This window comes from Caretta caretta, chromosome 12 (genome assembly GCF_965140235.1).
Source record: "Caretta caretta isolate rCarCar2 chromosome 12, rCarCar1.hap1, whole genome shotgun sequence".
NCBI classification, from domain to species: domain Eukaryota; kingdom Metazoa; phylum Chordata; order Testudines; family Cheloniidae; genus Caretta; species Caretta caretta.
Genome location: NC_134217.1, coordinates 30,921,764 through 30,942,511, shown reverse-complemented (window position 1 = coordinate 30,942,511; position 20,748 = coordinate 30,921,764). Strand labels below are relative to the sequence as shown.

Below are 20,748 nucleotides of genomic sequence, written 5' to 3'. Positions count from 1 at the left end.
AAACATTTGCTGAGGAATGTCAGCCTGGATATTAAAAATGACTTGGAACAAAGATGTCTTGTTTGAATAATGGGGATGCAGATGTCAATTATAGCTGGATGATTGTTTCAGCTCTTGTCTTTGTGAAAAGGGTGTTAACACCAGGGATAAGGCTGGCTCACGCTGCGGGATTTACAGGCTGCCAGTGTAAGAAATATCCCCATTGATTGCCTAGGAGCTGGAAGTGTTTTGTACGCTGTATGTGTTGGCAGTTATGTCAATAACCAGGAGAATCCATTCTTGGGATGACCACCAGAAATAATCACTAAACTCAAAGAGAACGAGGACTTTAGGGGGAAATATTAAACCCCCATCCCATCCGCTTTATGTACTGCAAGATGAATTTGTATTTTCTTTGGCTTGATGTGATAGATATACTCCTGCAATTCTGTTGTAGTGTAGCAACTCCTGTGTGTTACAGAATAAGATAATTGAGTACAGATGGCCCAGCAGGAAAACCTGGAAGAGGCAGAGCTTTGCTGGTAATCACAAAGAGTTTACAAAGGGCTAAGGCTGCTTGCTTTTGGCCTGCTCTTGGCCCCACAATCAGCAATGGACTGCTCATTATTTGCTTATTAAGACTGGAAATCAGAAAGCAGAAATTTGATGTGCTTGCCTTCAAGTTGGCATGTGTGCTTTTGGATTATGGGACTCATCCAAAGCCTACTGAAGTCAACAGAAATTCTTTCCATTACTTTAATGAATTTTGGATCAAGCCCTGTGTGACTGAAATTAATCAAAGATAGCCCTACTGCTTTGATTATACATCAAAGTGAACAGTATTCATCCATTTTCTCCCTCCATGCACTAAAGAAGATAACTTTAAGGCCTATATCCAAATGACAAGGCATCCCAGTATGAATTTGACAAGACCGCTAGACTTATTTTCTGACAAGAATATTGGTGGGTTCTTCACAGAACAAGGTTCAAGTCCACTTTTGATCCCCATGGACTTTCCTTAGAGAGAGCTAAAGGAAATCCCTCCAAAGTACAGCTGACTAGACCAGTGCACTAAAAGAGTGAAGATAGAGCCTGTTACTCACCTTTGAATAAACTCCATATTCATGAATAGACATTGGAGGCTTTCATTGATCTATGCTGTAAGAAAACTGAAAATTTACAGTGTGGAATCCTGAGGCTACTTCTGTCTTCAGAATTATTTTTCATACTCTTTAGAATAAGATGTTTGATATTTCCTCTTGCAGATTACTCCACATGCCTCATAGAATATTTCCTGATGATTATTTGGTACAGGCAGTTTCATTTTGTCTTTTGTTGTTGTGTACAAATTCACTACAAAAAACAAGCTACATATGTTAGTTGCTACACCCTACAGTTCAATATAGAATTTGTAATATCTACATAACCTTACCCTATATAATCAACACAGTTCAGAACACCAGATTGTTTATGCATTAAAATATTCTTCTACCCTATCCACATACCATACTATGATGAAACTTATTCAATTCTGAAATTACGAGCCTGTGATTATTTTCCCTTCCAAATCTTTATTACACATATTAAACTATATATAAAATCAACGTATATACTCCTAGCAGGTTATTTCCATTACTGAACAAAACAAGGGAACAGAATTGAGGTTAAACATAGTCAGAGCTGAGTTATATTGTAAAAAACAAAACAAAACAAAAAATCCCTGCAAATATCTATTCAGTTTTTTTAAATGAATTCACTTAGAATGTCTTCATGTTCCTTTGATGTTTAATTTCTAGGAAAATTCCAGAAGATGAGTTTACTGGGAGGACTATTCATGAAAATAGAGAATTTTAAACCAAGTTGGGAAAAGTAATATGAAAAATAAATTTTGAATTAATAAGCATGGGTATTCACATGCTTTTAAGAGATACGCTTATTCCACTCAAGGAGTGGAAACATATCACGTGACCTACATGTCCAGTCAGAACTAAGCAAGGCAGCTCAAAGTTTGACTATCAAATATTCACAGCGAACTGCTTGACACCCAATCTACAGACCAAGGCTATTCAGCCAAAATGTTTGGCAAATAATTTAGAATAATGAGTGATTATTTTAAATTCAGAAAGTCAAAATCAAGAAGTGAAATTCACTAAATAAATAATTTACTATGATGGATTAATTCAGCGCGGAGTCTCAAAATTGCTGCCCTCGTGCCTTCACAGTATGCATAGTTCACTCCCGTTGAAGTCCATCTGAGTTTTGCCTACGGCAGGTCCAAAGGATTGGCTCTTCTCTATGTGCCTAGATATCTGTAGTCTCCTCAGAGGTACCTCCAAACTGCAGTAATTAAAACGTTGGAGCAAGAAGGTGGGGTTGTGCATAGTGGGTGTGGGGATGGAATCTGATGCTCTACTCTGCCTGAGGAAGAGAGGAAACTGAGTTCCTTCTTTCAGTTTCCCTGTGTCCTTCAAATATTAGTGGTCTCTGAAATAAGGCACTATGCATCTTAGCCTTTTCATACTCTGCTTAAGTGATCTTTAAATGAGTGTACTTCATTGTCACATATAATTGCTGCATCGCTCTTATTTTCTTTCCTAAGGCTGCCTTCAGCCTCTGCTCACATTTCATTATTCCAAGTCACTGCCTTATAACAAACAGGTCCTTTGTTCCCCATCTGATTCCATTATGTGTTACTCACAAGTCCTACCAGTAGAATGCTTCTCAGAAGAGTTAGCAAAACTTTTCTGCTGTCAGAGTAGCAGCCGTGTTAGTCTGTATTCGCAAAAAGAAAAGGAGTACTTGTGGCACCTTAGAGACTAACCAATTTATTTGAGCATAAGCTTTCATGAGCTACAGCATCGATGAAGTGAGTTGTAGCTCACGAAAGCTTATGCTCAAATAAATTGGTTAGTCTCTAAGGTGCCACAAGTACTCCTTTTCCTTTTCTGCTGTGACACTCTGTAGGCTTAAGTCCATTGTTTGATCAGAGAATGTGCATTTTGGATCTTTTGAATATCTTCACACCTAAGTAGTGAGAGTTGATATTTTATGAACTGTAATTTGCAACGTGAAGACTAGCAGCTCTGCTTACTTTCAGTAGTCACTGCACAAGACACCAAAGCATGTACTATGGGAAACAAGCCTATACTGGCATGGAAATGGACTGGATGGTCTAACAGGTCTTTTTCATCTAGAACTTGAATGAATCCGAGAAATGACTGGTGGCTGTGTTGATAGCTGAGCAAGCAATCAATGGAGCTCTTAGGTCTGGAACCCCTGTCCTCCTTTTTCAGGCAAAAAAGCCTGCTGAAAAACCCAAATAAGGAATGTAGAAATCCTGTCTATACTACTGGCAGTCCAATATCAGAGGTGGTATTCATGTGCCATAGGTATCATGACACAGCACAGACAGGTTTCAGTATTATCTGAAATCTAAGCAACCAGGTGAAAATGCCAGGCATTCATTAGTTCAAAGAAGCTTATTTAAAGGAACTCACTAGATAGAAGGATGCCTCACTTCATACAATCCTTCAGCAAGACATTTATTCTGAAATGTCAAGTCATTTGGACTATCCATGGAAAGGTGGGATCAAGAAGTAATGCCCTGAAAAAGTCATCTAGTTAAAATGGGTACCTTAGCAATGAAGTCAATGTAGAACTGGAAATTCACACGAGAGACTTCTGATGGAGCTACTAAATCAAAAAATCACCAATAGGTGTGCTGAGAGGATATATGTGTATAAAGTTATCACTGGTTTATATATAAAATATTGTGAAAGCCATCAGATCAATAGCACTGGTGTGTGTATATGTATATGATGTGCCAATAATCTGATGGCTTTCACAATAATTAAAAGCACACCCAATCTTCAGGATGTGAATCAAAGCCATATCCATAGAGCTCATAAGAATGCATTCAGAAGATTATATAGTCTTATCAACACACCTGGAGTGGATGGAACTTGGCTGTGAGATGTTTCATGTCCTCAGGAACACCCTGCAGAATAATACATAGCACTTACAGTCAAAGCACTCTACAGATATTGACCAGTTAATACTTACAACACTCCCTTAGTACTATATTGGCTATTTGTCTAAATCAGAGTCTGATGAGGAAACTGAGGAAGGGAGCTGTTAAGTGACTTGGCCAAGGTCATATAGCAAGTTAGTTGCAGAGCTGCAAATAGAAGTCAGGTCTTTTTATTCCCAATACCGTGCACAGAGCCACATGACCTCCCTTCCAACCAGTCCATCCTGATTGTTTCAGATCATAACCCTGTATGTGGTTCTTTCACTTACACAGGTTAACTCAACTGACTTAAATAGAGCTCCAGTGGGTATATCAGGAAGGAGGGGTAAAAACCCGAGCCCGTTAGCCCATAAAAATATCTTATTACTTTCTGAAGGGAAAAAAAATGCCTCTGATGTTAATGTGCATGTCCAGATTTATCTGAGAGAGAACATTCTCAGAGTTGGTGTTTACATGCTGTGAAAGCCACTGATTCCTCTCCCTAGCACTTCAGGGAAATACTGCTGGGATAGTCCGACCCATAGACTCGCATAGACTGTTAAAAATACCAATTCTTTGTAATATCATAGAACATTTTATGTCTGAGTTGTTACTGCTCTGAAAAGCAGTGTTTTCAGCTGGTTTTAATGACCCTGGTCCAGGGTATTTTGCAATAAAAATGTTCTTTTTCTTAACCTATCGTAACCTGCTCCCAAACAGGAGCAGTATGCTAGAATGAGTGACACCAGTCCAGGGTAATGCTATGCGTAATACTTTATTTATATCTTTATGTAAACATAATTTGCTTTGTAGGCACAATATAACAAAAGCTCTAAAGCAACAAGACAATTAAACAATGTTTCAGTTCACTTCAATCAGACTTAAGTTAAATAGAAGGTTTCACAGTTCCTTAAGGCAAAATTGAGAAATAATTTATTTCTAACCAATCAATTATCTAGGGAGAAGTTGTTTAACTGACAGAGTTAGCAAGTGGTAAATGCAAATATTTGTTTAGACTGTGAGAGGGTTTTGTTCAGTAATAACAGCCTAACTACTAGCATTTTCTTCTGAATGGCCTGTAACATGCCAGACAAAAGAGATGCTACCTTCTGTTTCAGTAAACTCTTAGGGCTAGTGGGTCAAATTCTGCTCTCAGAGCCCAGTACTGCTTCCACTGAAGCCAATTGCAAAACTCCCATTCATTTCAATAGAAGCAGGACAGGACCTTCGCTTAGTCCGGATTTACACCAGTGCAATGGAGAGCAGAAATTAGCCCATGTTAGGGGAAGGTAGATCCGGAGGAAATTCATTGTATCCAGTGGAATTTCTCCAGCCCTTTAAGGTGATGTTTTGGAGCTCAGAAACTGCCCCTAAATTGGCATTAGTTGCATCAGAAGTATTTTTGCCTCACTAAAATAACCAGAAAAAATGAGAAAAATGGTTTCTTTTCATCATTGTCCTCTATCATTTCTACAGATACTCTAGGAACGTTAATCTTTATTTGACTTGAAAGGAAATTTAAGTGCAGTCCCACCAATACTGTGGTATTAACAGAAGAATTGGTTTGTTATTCTGCTTGCCCTAGTTATCTAAGGCCTTGGGAATGCCACTTTACTGCCAGCTCAGGGTTACGAGCAATATTACTCAGTTTGGTGTCAAATGAAAACTCATGAATTATGTTTTAAAGTGTGTTGCAGAATAAAATTGCTCCAGAAACTTTTAAACAAACATAACCAACCATTTTTCTTACTGTTGTCATCTTACGTGACAAAAATTAAATGGCAATTCCTTTAAAGGCCCAATTTAGCAGTCCTAATGCATGTAAAACTCTCACTGAATTCATTTGGTCTGTATTCTGATGGCAAACTTGGGCCTAATATGGCACTAATACCTTAGATAAACTCTGGTATGACAAGATGATACAATTATGCTGAAGTTCTGCATTAAATTCTATAAAAAACTGAAATTCTGTTTTGTATTTCAACAACAGCTTTTTCTGTGGCATTTTTCTCTGTAAACTGACTATTTGGCTTTTCTCATAATTTGTATTTTTTTTCAACCCATAGAAAACTCATTTCAAATGAACATTTTGCACAATTAACTAGTATTAGAGCAGCAACTGCATGAACACAGAGTAAAGAGATGGACACTACTTCTCAGGCAGCATGGATTAAACAGGAAAAGAGGAAGGAAAAAAAAAAAGGAAAGAATCTTCTGAAACCACACACACAAGTCATCCAGACCTATCTTTCCCATCACATTGAGAAAAGCCTGAGAAACCCATTTTTCACTTGGATCATGACATAATGCTGCTAGGTTTAGGAGATCAGCTAACTTGGCATTTGGGAGAAGTGTTTTCTTTTGTGAAAAAGATATTAAATCCAAAAGGGGATTGTCAGAATATGAAGTCTTGGACATTCCTTTACTGCTTCTACTGTGAGTGGCTGCGGTCATTAAAAAAAATAAAAATAAAAAAGGACCATGGAAGAACTGACCAGCTGCTACTTGGGTAAATGGAAGATAGGGACAAGCATATTTATTTCAGTGTCATGTTTTGTTTTCATTTCCATTACTGGGAGGTAGATACGCTACATGTTCTTAAGGGCTCGATCCTGCAAACATTTCCGCACGTGACTAACTTTATGCAAGGGAACAGATCTGCAACGGGATTACTCACCTATGTAAAGTCATTCATGTGCATAAGTGATGATGGAATTGAGGCCTAAGATTTGTGAGCAAATTGATTAATCTTTGTAGGAGTTCGGCACCATTACTCAGCTTATTAGTCCATTAGTGATTTCAGAAGTGTAAAATCAGCCAACAAAATAACATCTATTCCATGTGCTGAACAATGATCCCTACTGTTAGCCAGCTTTTATATATCACTAAGAATACGGTTGCTTCAGTTTTTGGACACAGCCAGCTCAAATTAAACCTTGGGAAGAGGTGCTGTTGAATCAACAGTAAATTTGGTAATAGTTTCATATGGTTAAGAAGCACTGGGCAGAAAAAGTGGCCCATTGACTTTTCCTGAAAGTAATATAAGGGAATGGTACATAGGGTGATCAACAGTAAGCATGAAACTTGGCACCATGCATCAATTTCCATTTAATTTGTAGTGCTGATGACTAATGTGGTTATACAACACTAATCAAAGACGCTTAGTAATGACTTCTGGCATATTTTCTTTCAGACTCTACCATATATTATCGAGGTTCACAAATGAGGTATTTTTTAAAACTTAAGACAGAACTGTTTATGAGATGAAGTAGCACGATTCAGGGAAACAGAATTAGTCTTCTTTGCTGCCTCTTATTTGTGTCTCATAAAGAAATGCTATGTTTTGACCTTCTTTACTGAAAGTCCACAAACTGAAAGCCCTCCCTCTGATTAGTGCAGAATACCAGACGATGGGCAGGGAATTAAAAAAACAAATCTCCAAATCGAAAAAACATTTCACAAATTCACATGAAGAAAGATGCCCATCTAAAATTACACAGTACATTAATAAGGCTTTTAGATAGGAAAAGAAAATCAATGGGACTCCTACAGATTGGCCGTCACACTATGGAATGTCATAATACTGCACTGGATAGGAATGGCACTTGAGTTCAAAACAGCAATGATCAACAATTTATAGCTCAGCTGGCTGCAGACAAATACAACACACACTGTACTACAGCATTTGTTCACTGATGCACAGAATAGATTTCCCAGTCTTGTTCTCTTCTACTCAATCACTCTTTCTGTTTCCCCCCATCCCTAAGGGTTACTGGATGAATGGCATGCGTTCTTTATTCTCATTGTCCCCTTCATGGTCCTCCTCCTCTTCTCCTGCTTCGCTTGTCTCTGTGCTGTCATTGGCCATCTGTGGACAAAATGAAGGAAATCGTGATGTTTACGGTGGTTTTTCAGCTATTTTAATTTTAGCTTGACTCACCTGATAAAGTGATATTAAAAAAAATAAATGTTAAAAACTGAAAATGCACATTCTATCTGTGCAAAAGATTTGTCTGTTGTAGAGCAATTTCAGTGTAAGATCATAAACCATTCTCCAAAGGATTACACAGCTGAATTATTTATCAGGAGCTGCTATGTATGACAGTTGTGCAATTGAGTTTGGTGTGCGTAGCAAAATAACATCAAGGCTCCCATATATGAAAGAAAAATGCGTGGGAGGTTCACAAAGTGCATCCATCATGTGTTTTATGAATCTTTCAGAATCAGTTGTCTCACCAAAGCGAATAGCAAGATACTTTGGTGATTGTTAATAGATGGCATCCAATCGTACAAATATTCAAGGAGGCACAATGTCTTGGGAACCCACAGAATGGTTATTTATTTTTTATAAAAACAAATTAGGACCAATTTGTATAGGACCACTGGGCATGTGAACGTGCGTATACTTGCTGTCATAGGATAAATAGGTACTGAATCAACATCATTACAGTGAAAATACAATGTAAAATTTAATGGTGGGACAGATGTTAGATTTCTATTGTGTAATGAGGGAACTTCTCAGGTTGTAGATAACCACACAAAATATTAATCCATAGTAGTATTTAAAGAGCACAGCATCTTTTTTCCAGATAAGAATGCTATTTACACAGCATATAATAACCAAAGATGTAACAGATGCTTGCATTCCATCTTTCCAATTTGGCTGAGGTCAACAGGCACAAACAGAATTGTATTAATTTTACATGTTCCACGAGACAGCGTTGCATTCATCTGAATAGACCATGGATCCTGGATTGTCTTGCTAACTAAGACTATCCTACTTGGTACATGGTGAAATCCTCATTTGACTTTATAGGTATTTTCTAAACCTGAATGAAATAAGGAATTAAAAACCAAACATTAATACCATCAAGCTTTGATTTAGTTTTCTGCCATAGATCACAATAATCCACAATGGAGAGTTCATTAGTGGGCTCAGCCTCAGAGGGGTGTATTAATAAGTTAATAATGCATACCCTAGAATGGCTTATTGCAGTAAGAACCCGACTCCTTAATTTCACAACAAACAACTTACTTGGAAACATATCTGGGGAAAGAAAGCAGTTTTACTATGTGTTCTTCCATTCTTTGAAAACCAGAACTTTGAATAAGAGGTAACCCTGGGGGAAATGGCTACAATCACTTTTCTCCTACTGCTCTGAATATATTTGTGGATTATTGTTTCTAACTTATTTTTCTCTTTTTGAAGTTCCTTGGTCCATATGGATCCCTTCATCCCACTTCTGATGCCAAAGTCCAGCTAAACACTTACCTTCGGAGTAGCAGATGAATTTGCAATAGTATTGCTCTATTGTTATGAATTAGAACAGAATCATGAAATACTCTAATGTTCATACTGCAGTTTGGGTTCCCTAACTAAGGGCAATGAATAACTATAAACTCTGGAGGGGGAAAAAAAGGAGTCCAGTCAAAATTATATTTGCTCTATTAGATTGTTGCTAGCTCTTGAAACCCCATGGAAATGAAATGAAATAAATGAACGCAACCTTATTTTAATGGACACGCAAGTGACATTATGAAATTACTCATATTTATGAACGAATTCCCTTCAGTGTTTGTGAAAATATATCACATATCCTCTCACTTTCTAAGTCTGTAGCTTCCACAGACACTAATGGCAATTAGGCATGTGCATTATCAAGAGAATAGATGGCTTAATATGTTGGAGACTCCTCCTCTTTTCTCACTCTTTATTGCTCTGCTGTGTTTTACAGTTTTAGGACTCAGTTGAGTGTCTGGTGTCAAAGAGTGTCTGGTTTCCATGTGTGAGATTCCAATAGCTTTTAAGTCAGGTTTCCTGATGCCTTGTGAGGGTTATATACAGTATTAAGTAACTTGCGGTCAATTTTAGAGCACATCCAAACCTCCTCTCTCCAAATGGGGAGAACTTCAGATCTGAATCCAAACTGTGCATTTTACGTCCATCTTTAGTTAATTTGTTCCTGCTTTTCTTCTATTACTCTTTCCAATGTAAACAGCCAAAGTTTGGCTTGATCCTTCTGATTTCCCTCTACCAAATACTCTCTGTAACCTTTCATTCTCAGCATCTTGATGCGCTGCGCTCAGTCTGAACACAACATTTAGTTTCAGTAGATCCATCATTTTCCTTCTCTCTCAGGCGCTGCCCAGTAACAAGTACAATTATCATTACATTTAAGCTTACAAAGCATGACTTTACCCAAAATATCAGCATACCTGGCATTTTCAACAGAGTTTAAAGAAATCACTAGCTGGTTCCTACCCAAGAAATATTCCTTTGTATGGCACTGGGAAGGCAATTCTGCAGATATGCAGGTTTTAAGGGGAGTACTCTCTTGTGTTTATAGGTAAAGATAAGTTGATTTGGTCTGTTTGGCTTCAATCCATTGCATTATCTCCACTAATGTAGCAATCTAGTATTACATGGAACAGCTATTTGTTTTCCATCAGAGACAGAAATAGATGCTGTGTGGTTTTTTCCCCAATCAAAGTAATCTAGTAAGATTTTCCAGAGGCAATACTGGTTTATATTTTGAGAGACAGAGATGGCCATTTTACCTATGAAATGAACTGCTGTGGCTATTTTCTGCAAATCTCTTTCAGAACAAGAACTACAATTTGTACTGTACCTTACAGTACAAATTAAAGATTGTGATGGTTTTGATTTTGTCACTTTAGGTGATATTTATCTGGTAGAAAACCACACGCAAAATAATTAACTCTAAGACCTGTTGACACATTGTAATTTGTATGGAACAGTTATTATATACACAATACTTTTCACTCACCAGTGGAGTGGGTGCCTTCTCTATATCCAGAATAAGTTTTCCTATATTGCCCCTGTCATGGATTCTCTGCATGGCCTCCTTCACCTGTAAGACAAAACATGTTAAATTCCAAGGATTAGTAACACAGAAACGAGAATTTTATATTCAAACTAAAGTGACAGCTATTCTTCATGATGCTCAAGTTGTCCATCAAAGAAAAATGAGGAGAACTAGACAGGAAATAGTTTTACCATCCTGTGACTTCATAAACTGTTCCTGTTCTTCGTTGGGACAAAACAGAGACCTGTCAATTTTTTCATTAAAAAACCAAAGAGAGACCTCTGCCAAAATAGTCAATAGCTCAGTGTTCAAGGCACTCACCGGAGATCTAGGAGGGTTCAAGTACCTTCTCCAAATCAGGCAGAACATGGATTTGAAACCAGGTCTTCTACAGCCTAGGCAAGTGTCCTAACCAGTGGGTCATTAGCTATTCTGAGGTGACCTTTTCTCTCACTGGCTGTCCCCTCTGGTTTTGACCAGAAATTCCATCATGGACCTCAAAGGCCCTTCTGATTAAAGTTTCATCAAACCCAGTACATTCCCATAAAAAGTTTTAATGAATTGACATAACAAACAACAAAAACCAAACAAACATGTTTTGTCAAAAAGTTCCTGGCCAGCTCTAAAAAATTATATGTTTGGCACTGTCTATTTAGATTATAAATACTTGGGGCCAGGGATTCTCTTTTGTATAGCACCTAACACAGTGGGATCTCTGTCTTGATCAGGGTCTCTAGGTGCTAGTTTAATACAAATAACAAATACTGTGGCCACCTGAACTGCAAACTAATGGCTACAAGTAGTGATCAGCCAGTAATTCCCAACAAAAAGTTCATTCTGCCTCTTTTTCTCTTTGCAGAATATCTGTGAGTAGACTGGTTTCACTGAATGTATTCATTATAGTAATATATTCAACTACCATATTTTCAATTAAGCTGTCATGGTCTTCAATGAATACCTTTTTTGCATGCAGGAGCAATGCTACATACGCTACACTGGTTGTGGCTATTGTCATAATTTAACCCTCAGTGCATGAGCGCTGTGCATTTCCAATTTTTTTTAGCGTCCTTCAGATACCACTGAAAAAAGACATTTAACAGCTGAATGTAATTAGTGCGTGTGAGAAAGGAACAAAAAACCCTCAGCTCACCAGTGTGTTGGAGAGGAGCTTATTTTGATGTATGAAGTTTCAGAACTCATGGGAGCTGTATGTTGATGAAATGGAATACTGCATGTGTGTGTTTTACTGGCTATTTGATGCATAAAATGTAGACATTATTTAATGGTCGAGGATTGGAAGAGGAGTAGACACTTTCCTCACTTTAATGGTGGGAAACTTCAGTAACTGTGAACATTGCATATAAAGGGTGTTTCATATCATTGTCACTTCATTTTTTTTTTGCCAGAACAATGGGATGTGTTGAAGCAAGAAAGTAAAACACAGAATTATATGTTAATAAGACCTACCACCTGTGACATAGCTTTATTACATTATTAAACAGGCTAGCATAGAAGTTTGAAACTAAACATTGCTCCAGGAACAAATAAACCCTGCACTACATTTAAGGGCATAAATCAGGACCTGGATACTTAGCATGGTCAATTAGGGCCCAAATATGGATGTAGATACTTAACTTTAGACATCTTGGCTTGGCACTTTAAAAGTGTCTAAGAGAGTAAGGCTACCAACTTCTACGGAAATCCAATGAGAGCTGGACCCCTAAATCCCTGATTAAATGCCACCCCTATGTTTGAAAATTGGAACCAATGAACTCTCAGTTCTGCAACCCAAGTGTTGCCCAATAGTACCCTACATTAGAAAATGCTAGACTTTAAAAATCTGTGAGAACATGAATGAATACGTACATTTATAATGGAAACAAAACGCACGACCAATATGAAAGGCTTTCCAATTAATGACACTGCTGTAACTTAATTTTGGAAATCTTCCCTCTTTTCAGCAATCCCAGATGCTTTCACCAAAAGGGAAACTGGTGACCTTTTAATGGTGTACATAGAACCACACTGACTTTTATGACGTAACTGTGTCGTGATCAGTAAGCCCAGTTATCCTGTTAAACTTTCTGTACTGAGCAGGATACGTTCTGTGAGCCTAGGAATTCTTTTCAGAAAATATTCTTTTAAGAACAATCACCAGACTCCCTAAAGAAGAAGCAGTTTCCTTATGTTTTAAAACCTTTAACGATATAAATAATCCAAATTAATAGGACAGAACTGAAGGAACCAGCAAACACATTTGCCCACCAGGTGAAACTCATCACCAGAAATGTCATGCTGAAAGCAAGGACACACAACATTTATTATCATCTGCACCACCTCACATTAAGTGAGGCAAATTTGAGAAAATGTGCTTTCCCAGCATATTTTTTCCCCATGCGCAGGATCAGGTTTAAGACTCTGGAGAAAGGTTCAGGTGTGTTTCTAGGATACCCGTAAGTAGCTTGCGAATGCAAACAGCAGGCCAGAGGAGACGGGAACAGTACAATTTCTAAAAACAATATTGGATATAGGATCCAGGTGGAGCAATTAAGAATAATATTAAAAAACAAACCCAATATGACCGAAACTTTGAAAGAGCTGCTGCAATGTCACACTCCAAAATCTGTACATGAGAATGTCATTTGTAACTTGCTTGCCTAGCCAATGGGCCCGGTTCTGCCCTTAGCTGTATCAATGTAATTTCATTTGCTACACAGTATCTGAATCAAGCTGCTGTAAAATGCACGCAAGTAGAAGACTTTGCAGTGTTCGAGTGCCAAAAGTTCATATTTGTTAAACAAGTCTGCGGCAGCTTGTTTCCTCAAGGTGCTAGAGAAAGAAAAACCAGGCCATTCTTTGCCACTAGATCTCACTGCTGTTGGTATTTATTATAACAGTTATTCAAATGAGAGCAATCTGTACTGATGCCTCTCAATTGCACATCAGTGCATCCTAGTGACATTCCATCCAAAACAGAGGCCCCATGCCTTATTTATCACATCACCCCATTTGAGCTGAGTTCACCTGGCTTGAGTTTAAGTGGGGCTTAAGTGATAATCTGCATTAGACTCTCTTTCTCTGAACCCTGGTAGAATTTCATCCACAGGGCCTGTACACCATTAGCTCCAGCAAGGAACTGCTGGAGTTGTGTAGCATTCGGCGGCCAAGCAGACTTTCTTGTCCCTAAATTACTGGTCACTGATCATGCTGAGTGTATGCTGTCTGCATTTGTCAACTCAGAAAGTCAAAACAGACAAGTAAGATTCACTTTCGTTTTTCTGGTTTAGTCAATTTAATTGTCTGCTTCTTGTGCATTAACACAGTGATAAGAGTGTTTGGGTTGCAGACAGTGCAAGGGAATGTTTACTTACTTAAAAATGGTTTCCATTGGAATAAGGAAGCCATAGAAACATTCCAATAGGCTTGCTTTCATACAACCTACACTTTGGGCCTAATTTGACCCAAATTAGGTTTGGTGCTTAAACTACCACTGTGGTATTGATTTTAACCCCAAGAGGCTCAACAGAGACACAGTGACCATCACAGAGGCATTACATGGCTCAGAACAGGCACCAAATGAACATTTCCACACACTCGAGGAGAATAAGAAAAGGCTGCCAATACTGCTGTAAATAAGTACAGTGCCTATGAAGATGAACATGTCCTCCTGTGTAGCAGGAAGAGATACTGATGAGTAGGAAACTGCAATAAAATGAATCCTTTGAGTTCTCTCATATCTGTCCAGCCTGATGGAGACATATTTCCCTCTTGCTTCCCACTCCAAGAACTATAGCTAGGGGGCGGGGGAAGCAGAGGGAGGATGAATGTGTATTGTGAGATGGTAGATGTAGGTGAGGTAGGGTACTGAAGGCTAAATAATGATTGTAGCTGGGAAGGGCTGTGTTGGTGGTAATATGCATGTGAGCAACCATAACTGTTTTTAACAAAAGTTTTTGTTTATTTAATTTATACACACGCACACACACACACACACACACACACACACAATGCGGTGAAACAGCCTACCCCAGTTTATTTTCCTGTGGGGGATGTTATGGTTGGGAGCTTAGAGCTGCTGCTGTTGGATCAAAGCCATTTCTGTCCATCTGTATTGTGTAGCATGCTGAGAAGAGCAACACTTACTGCCAGTGGGCCTTGGCAGAAGAGGAAGGGCAGAAATGCATTTGCATTAAAGGTCAGAGGATGTTCTGAAATAGGTTTCATGACAGCTGTGTTTTTTGGAGGTTTAGGTTTGACAGCTGCATCAAATCTTCTCCAAGACCACCATGTTGTCTCTGTTAGGATACTCCATAAAAACACAGAGCTGTTTGATTTGGTATCCTCTTTACTATTTGTTATTATCATTTTCTTTTTAATAACTTCACATTCCCTCAAATCTTTTCACTATGAATTATGCCCACCATAGCTAAACAATCAATCTGGAACTTAGGACCTCTTTACTCATCCAAGTCAAGGCACTTATTTTAATCAACAACTGCAGCTTGTGGAAAACCACCTGATTTAATACTCTCATCTCCTGCCAAATTAGATTTCCTCTTTCTTCTTGTGAAGAAGTTCAGCAACACATTATGTCACTGAGTCCTCAGATATCAGGGGGTAGCTGTGTTAGTCTGTATCCACAAAAACAACAAGGAGTCCGGTGGCACCTAAAAGACTAACATAAGCACAAGCTTTCATGGGTAGAAACCTCACTTCTTCAGATGCAGATGTTATTTATACAAAGAAGCACTCCAAAAAATTAGATGAGACACCATCCAAGCAGAAAAGTGAATGGGAAATCCAGACTGGCCAGATGTCTTTGGTCCTGGAGTTTTGGAATTGATCAGTAGACATTGTTTGATATCTAAGCTCTACATTTCTTCAAAGAGAACCTGGATGAGGCTACATTTTAAAAACAGGATTCCTAATTTAGAAAATCCATTTGGGGGATAGGTTTGCTCTCTGAGACATTTAAAAAACTAGACTTCACCAAGTGCTGGAAAAATGTCCTCTAGTGAAGAATCCAGCATCACAGGAGGTTAGATTAGATCAGCAACTTGCTCTTTTTCCATCTCTAATTTCTCTGATTATATACAAAACCATGGACTTTTAAAAACAGCCAATATTATTTTCTATATATACAATGCTCCCATAATACTGGTTCACAGCTGTCTGGCTTTCCTGCTGGACTGCTGATTGCTGTGGGTCATTAATGCTTCATTTTGCTTCCAGTCACCCCAGGCAAGGATGTTAGTGCTAATGAGAATTCTGACAATTATTGATTGTGTCAACAGATGTATGCAAACACAGAAGCTATGCTGCACCACATGGCAACTGCGAGCAGGATGCTGCTCAGCTTCCCTGTGTCAAAACACAAAACCCTTTAATTAATAAAACCCTTATCTTGCACATGGTGACCAGCTCTGATCCCTTACATGAGTAATAAAAAGAATAATCATACACAGATCCACTATGTCCCAGGCCAAATCCCATGTGTAGGCCTTTATGTGGTTGATTTTTTGGATGAACGTTGGCCAGTCAATTCACCTGTTTTAGTATGCTCTGAAGTTGTAGGGAAAATATTAACATGATTCAAATAATTACGCTAACATTTGACTACATTATGAAAACTGAAAGTCCAACATGTGATGATGCCTTAAGATTTGAGGCATTTGAAATCGATTTGGAGTAATCAATCATGTATCTTGTCGACATTAATAGGATTAACATATCCATGGTGGCTAATGCCTGAATATACCACAGTGGAACGCACAGTAATTAAACAACTCTTACTTCAAAACCTCCATAGGAAGTTTTAAAAGTATATATATTTTAAAACACAGTTATAATTACAACAGCAATTTTTCAACTGTGCCATAATCGACAGAGCCAAGCACGTTGTCTAATGAAAAGAAATACACATTTTATATACAGCTCTTAAAAGATGTACAGTAAAACAGTAGAAATGCAAAGTATTGTTGGTTACTGTACATTTCCTTCTAACAATGATACTTTGAATTTGTTGCATTACCTGTTAGAGCAAAGGGAAGATTACTGTATCTCATTAGCTGTGCTAAAGCCCAGTAGCAAAGCAGACTCTTACTTTTGAATTGCAATAGTTCTTTTTCATTAAAAATGCACACTACCACATAATAACCACACATTATTTATCTCGAGTGACTAGGATAGTGATATATATTATGGGGATCTGGGATAGTTTTATTGTAATCACTCTTTAATTAGTGCCTGGAAAGCAATTATACATGAAAACAAATCAAGAACTTAGCAAAAAAAAGTTACAATTAAAAGTAAAATATCAGAATTTAGGAGCTGATGGACAACTATCTAACTGGTTATTTAAAGGCACTCCCATGAACAAACACCTTGATGACCATTTACGGTTCCTATATCTAACTGTTTCTTTGTCTATCTAAACATGAATAAAAATATTGATTCCATTTCTGCTTAGAAATAAATGACTTTTTAAAAGGCTTCTGTAGTAATAATCTTGTTCTACTTTATTGTTATCAGTTCTAAAATGAGACTGTCATGAAACTCAGGAGCCAATCCCCTAGTATTCATTCCACCTCTTTTAGGAATTGCGCTATATCAATGTTGCTGCCTAAGTATGATTTTATTAATAGCGTCCATCTGCAATGAGCGAGGCCTGCAGAACTGCAGCACCTGATCCGTTTGGAATGCAGATCTCCATGAGAAGAAGTGCAAGATTAAATATGATGATTGTCTAATTTGAGTGACTGCAGCTAACCAATTAATAGTTTCATTTTCTGATTTTTCAGGAGTAGTTGCAACAAAATAATATACATATATAAATCATTTCAGCAATTCTACAATCATGGAAGACCAGGAATGTCACCAATGGAGGAAGTAACTTTTTAATCTATTATCAAATTATGAGAATTATACATACAGTGATCACTTTGTAACTTAATTTAGCTTTAACCTTGCATTCCCAGGGTCCTTGGCGGGGCTGGTTGAAAATGTTTAGTTGAAATACACAAACAAACGGGTTTTCACTGAAACAAAATATTTTGCAGAAATTGTCTGCTTTCCCTGAAAATTTTGGATTTTTGTTGGAAAACTGTTAGGGCTTCTTTTGGGAAATTTTTCAGCAGCAAAATTTCAGTTTTTGGTTTTCTTGGTGTAGTTTTTCAATGAAAAGCTGAAATTTTCCACTGAGAAATTTGACAGAAAACAAGGATTTCTTTTCATTAATATCAGGTTGGTTTTTTTTTTCCAGAACCAGCCCCATGCTCCAATCACACATTTTCCATCCAGCTCTAGACTTTGGTGCTGTCCTTGCACTTATGGATCAATCCTTCAATGTGCTGAACACCTGCAACTGCTACAAGTTAGCGGGAATTGAAGGTGTGGTGTACCTTGCAGATGATACTTCATTAAGGCACATTGGTGAGATTCCAATTCAGTAAAGCACTTAAGCACCTACTTAAATCTCAACTTCAAGCGCATGCTTTAGCAGCCTTCCTTAATCGGGACACTTTTCTGAATCTGGTTCTAATAGTTTAAGGACATTTTATGCCTGGAGCAAATAATCCAAAATCATGCTTCAACTGTCTGTTGTTTCACTCCATCTCTTCTTCTTTATTTTCTGTCCCCTCAAACCTGTCAGCTATTCTGCATTTTGAAAACAAGATCTAGCAGTAATCTCTGTTGAGGTGCTCATTGAGGTTTGCTACTATTCAGTTTCCTTTGGAATTTCATTAAGCGCACACAGTCATTACAGTATAACCAAAGCAATTTACTTGCTACATATATAGTAAATGTTTAATAATTTGCTATCCAAATGGAAAAAATATATTGCTAATTATCTCCTGTATCATTTTGCAGTGTGGAAATTAAGTGCAGCTTTTCTATGAAACGATGAGTAATGCAACATAATTATTAAGTGTATCTTGCAAAATCCTCTTTTGAATATTATTTGAATCAATAGGCTCCACTTCTGCTACACAGCTCAAATTAAGAAACAAGCCTCTGGGAAGTTAAAAAAGAAATCTCAGTGTAGCTGAATGCAGAAACATACTCAAGTCAAAGTAGTACCAGGCACCATTTGAACATTAAACTGCTCCCTGTGACAACAGAACACCCGGGGGAGCTTTATATCCATGTTAGTAATGTGGATGCTTGGTACAGAGACAACAAATGCAACATACCAGGGGAAAAAACTTACCTATGGGAACATCGAAATAAAATGGTTTCATCATCCTAAAAAAGCCGATCAGCTCAGCAGTACCACATATTTTATAAAACTTATTTTTAGGGATGTCTACACTGCATCTGGGGAACTCAGGCTCTGAAGCCTGGAGGGTGAGTTTGAGAGGCCAAGATCCCACCCAAATCTACACAGCCGTTTTTAGAGGGCTCATTCAAGCTCTGCTAGCACAAATCTGTGGACTGGGACGCTTTCTCCCAGACATAGTGTAGACATGCCAGTAAGACCGTGCATATCCTTTATGAAAGCAGAATCTGGGATAGGAGGCTATTGGTACAGAGGAATGATTCAATATGGTTTTCCCTCCATCTGGGCAAACCCCAGCCAATGGCTCAAAATGACATCTATAAGTTATAAGTTTCCATCTTTAAACCTTTCATGTGCTTCCCCTCCATACACACCTCTTCCTAGAAGAAGACATGTTTACTTTGGGTTGGTGGAGGACTTTTGTGCTAGTTGTCTATGTTGGTGATTTCATTCCCTGGGTCCCTCTGGGGCTGGCCGGAGGTGGCTGGAGAGAAATCCAAGTGGAGGACAGGAATCCCTCTTTCCCCTTGTAAGTGGCAACCACTGCAGTGTGACACCCTGAGTAACACAGTAACCCCTTCCCTAATTCTTGTAAGCAGCACCCTGTGTCTTTGCCCAGTACTTGTGCTACAGTGTGAAGAACAAGCCTCAATTAAGAAGCTACTCGATACCACCACCTAGCTGCTGCTGCCTCCTTTAATCCCTTAAGGTGATCCCGCTGAAAAGAGAAACAGATTACACATTCACACACAAGTGATAAGCTTCTACCAAGAAAGAGTCCAAGCTTCCCAAAGACAGACTTATGCCGAAGGGTGGTGAATGGGCTAACCACCTAATCCCCTCTCAGAAATCCAAGATGCACAGAAAGTAGGTACATATTAGGTAATGAGAGGGCAGGGAGGACTGTGGTGAGACTCTGAGCTTTTCCTGAATCTCAGCAAAAATGACATTGGGGCATGTGGGTGAAGATTGGGAAAGTTTTGAATGTTGCTGAACAGGTTTGTCCATTCCCAGTTTGAATTTGACCCAGTCCACATGTGGAATGAGTTAAGAACATAGGACTGGAAGGAACCATTTGGGTCACCAAGTCCAGTCTCCTGCTATTGCTGGTGCCCCCATCATATAATCCCTTCCATAAATCTATAAAGCTCTATCTTAAAACCAGTTAGGTTTCTTGCCCCCACTACTATTGGAAGACTGTTCCAGAACCTCACTCCTCTGATTGTTAGAAACCTTCTACTCTCCAGGCTAAATGTACTCCTGGCCAGTTCATACCCGTCTGTTCAGTAGTCTCAAGGTAGCCTGGGACATTGGACAACAGCTCTGCCAGTGTAACCACTGATCTCACATTTCAGTGAGATGGCAGTCACCACCTCCAGCAGGACATAAGAAAATGCGTATTTCAAACTCTTCTCCAGGGGGCACTGTGGAACACACCACCATTTATTTTATGACCCAGCACCATAACCTGGCCCTCTCTTTAGGCCCACACCTCTAGGCTGCATGTAAACATTGCTGCTTCTCTATGATCCAGCCTTTCCCCTGTTTCCACAGCTAAAATTCTCATCCAAACCCTCCTCTTGTCATGTCTTGACTACTGCAACAGCCGCCTGTCTGGCCTTGATAAACGTCATCTTGATCCCTTCCTTCTTTTA

The 20,748-nt window shown here is 38.5% G+C and overlaps 1 protein-coding gene across 2 annotated transcripts in view; it reads right to left on the bottom strand.

The window, feature by feature from the left end:
• Positions 1-4,744: 4,744 nt before the first annotated feature.
• VAT1L (vesicle amine transport 1 like) overlaps positions 4,745-20,748 on the bottom strand; it is a 90,031-nt gene continuing 74,027 nt past the window's right edge. For both annotated transcript variants that reach the window (XM_048816680.2, XM_048816681.2), the window contains exons 8-9: positions 10,777-10,860; positions 4,745-7,856 (exon numbers count right to left, since the gene is read on the bottom strand). In XM_048816680.2, coding sequence (XP_048672637.2) covers positions 7,758-7,856; positions 10,777-10,860 — 183 coding nt within the window. In that variant the 3' untranslated portion in view covers positions 4,745-7,757. The remainder of the gene's footprint in view (positions 7,857-10,776; positions 10,861-20,748) is intronic.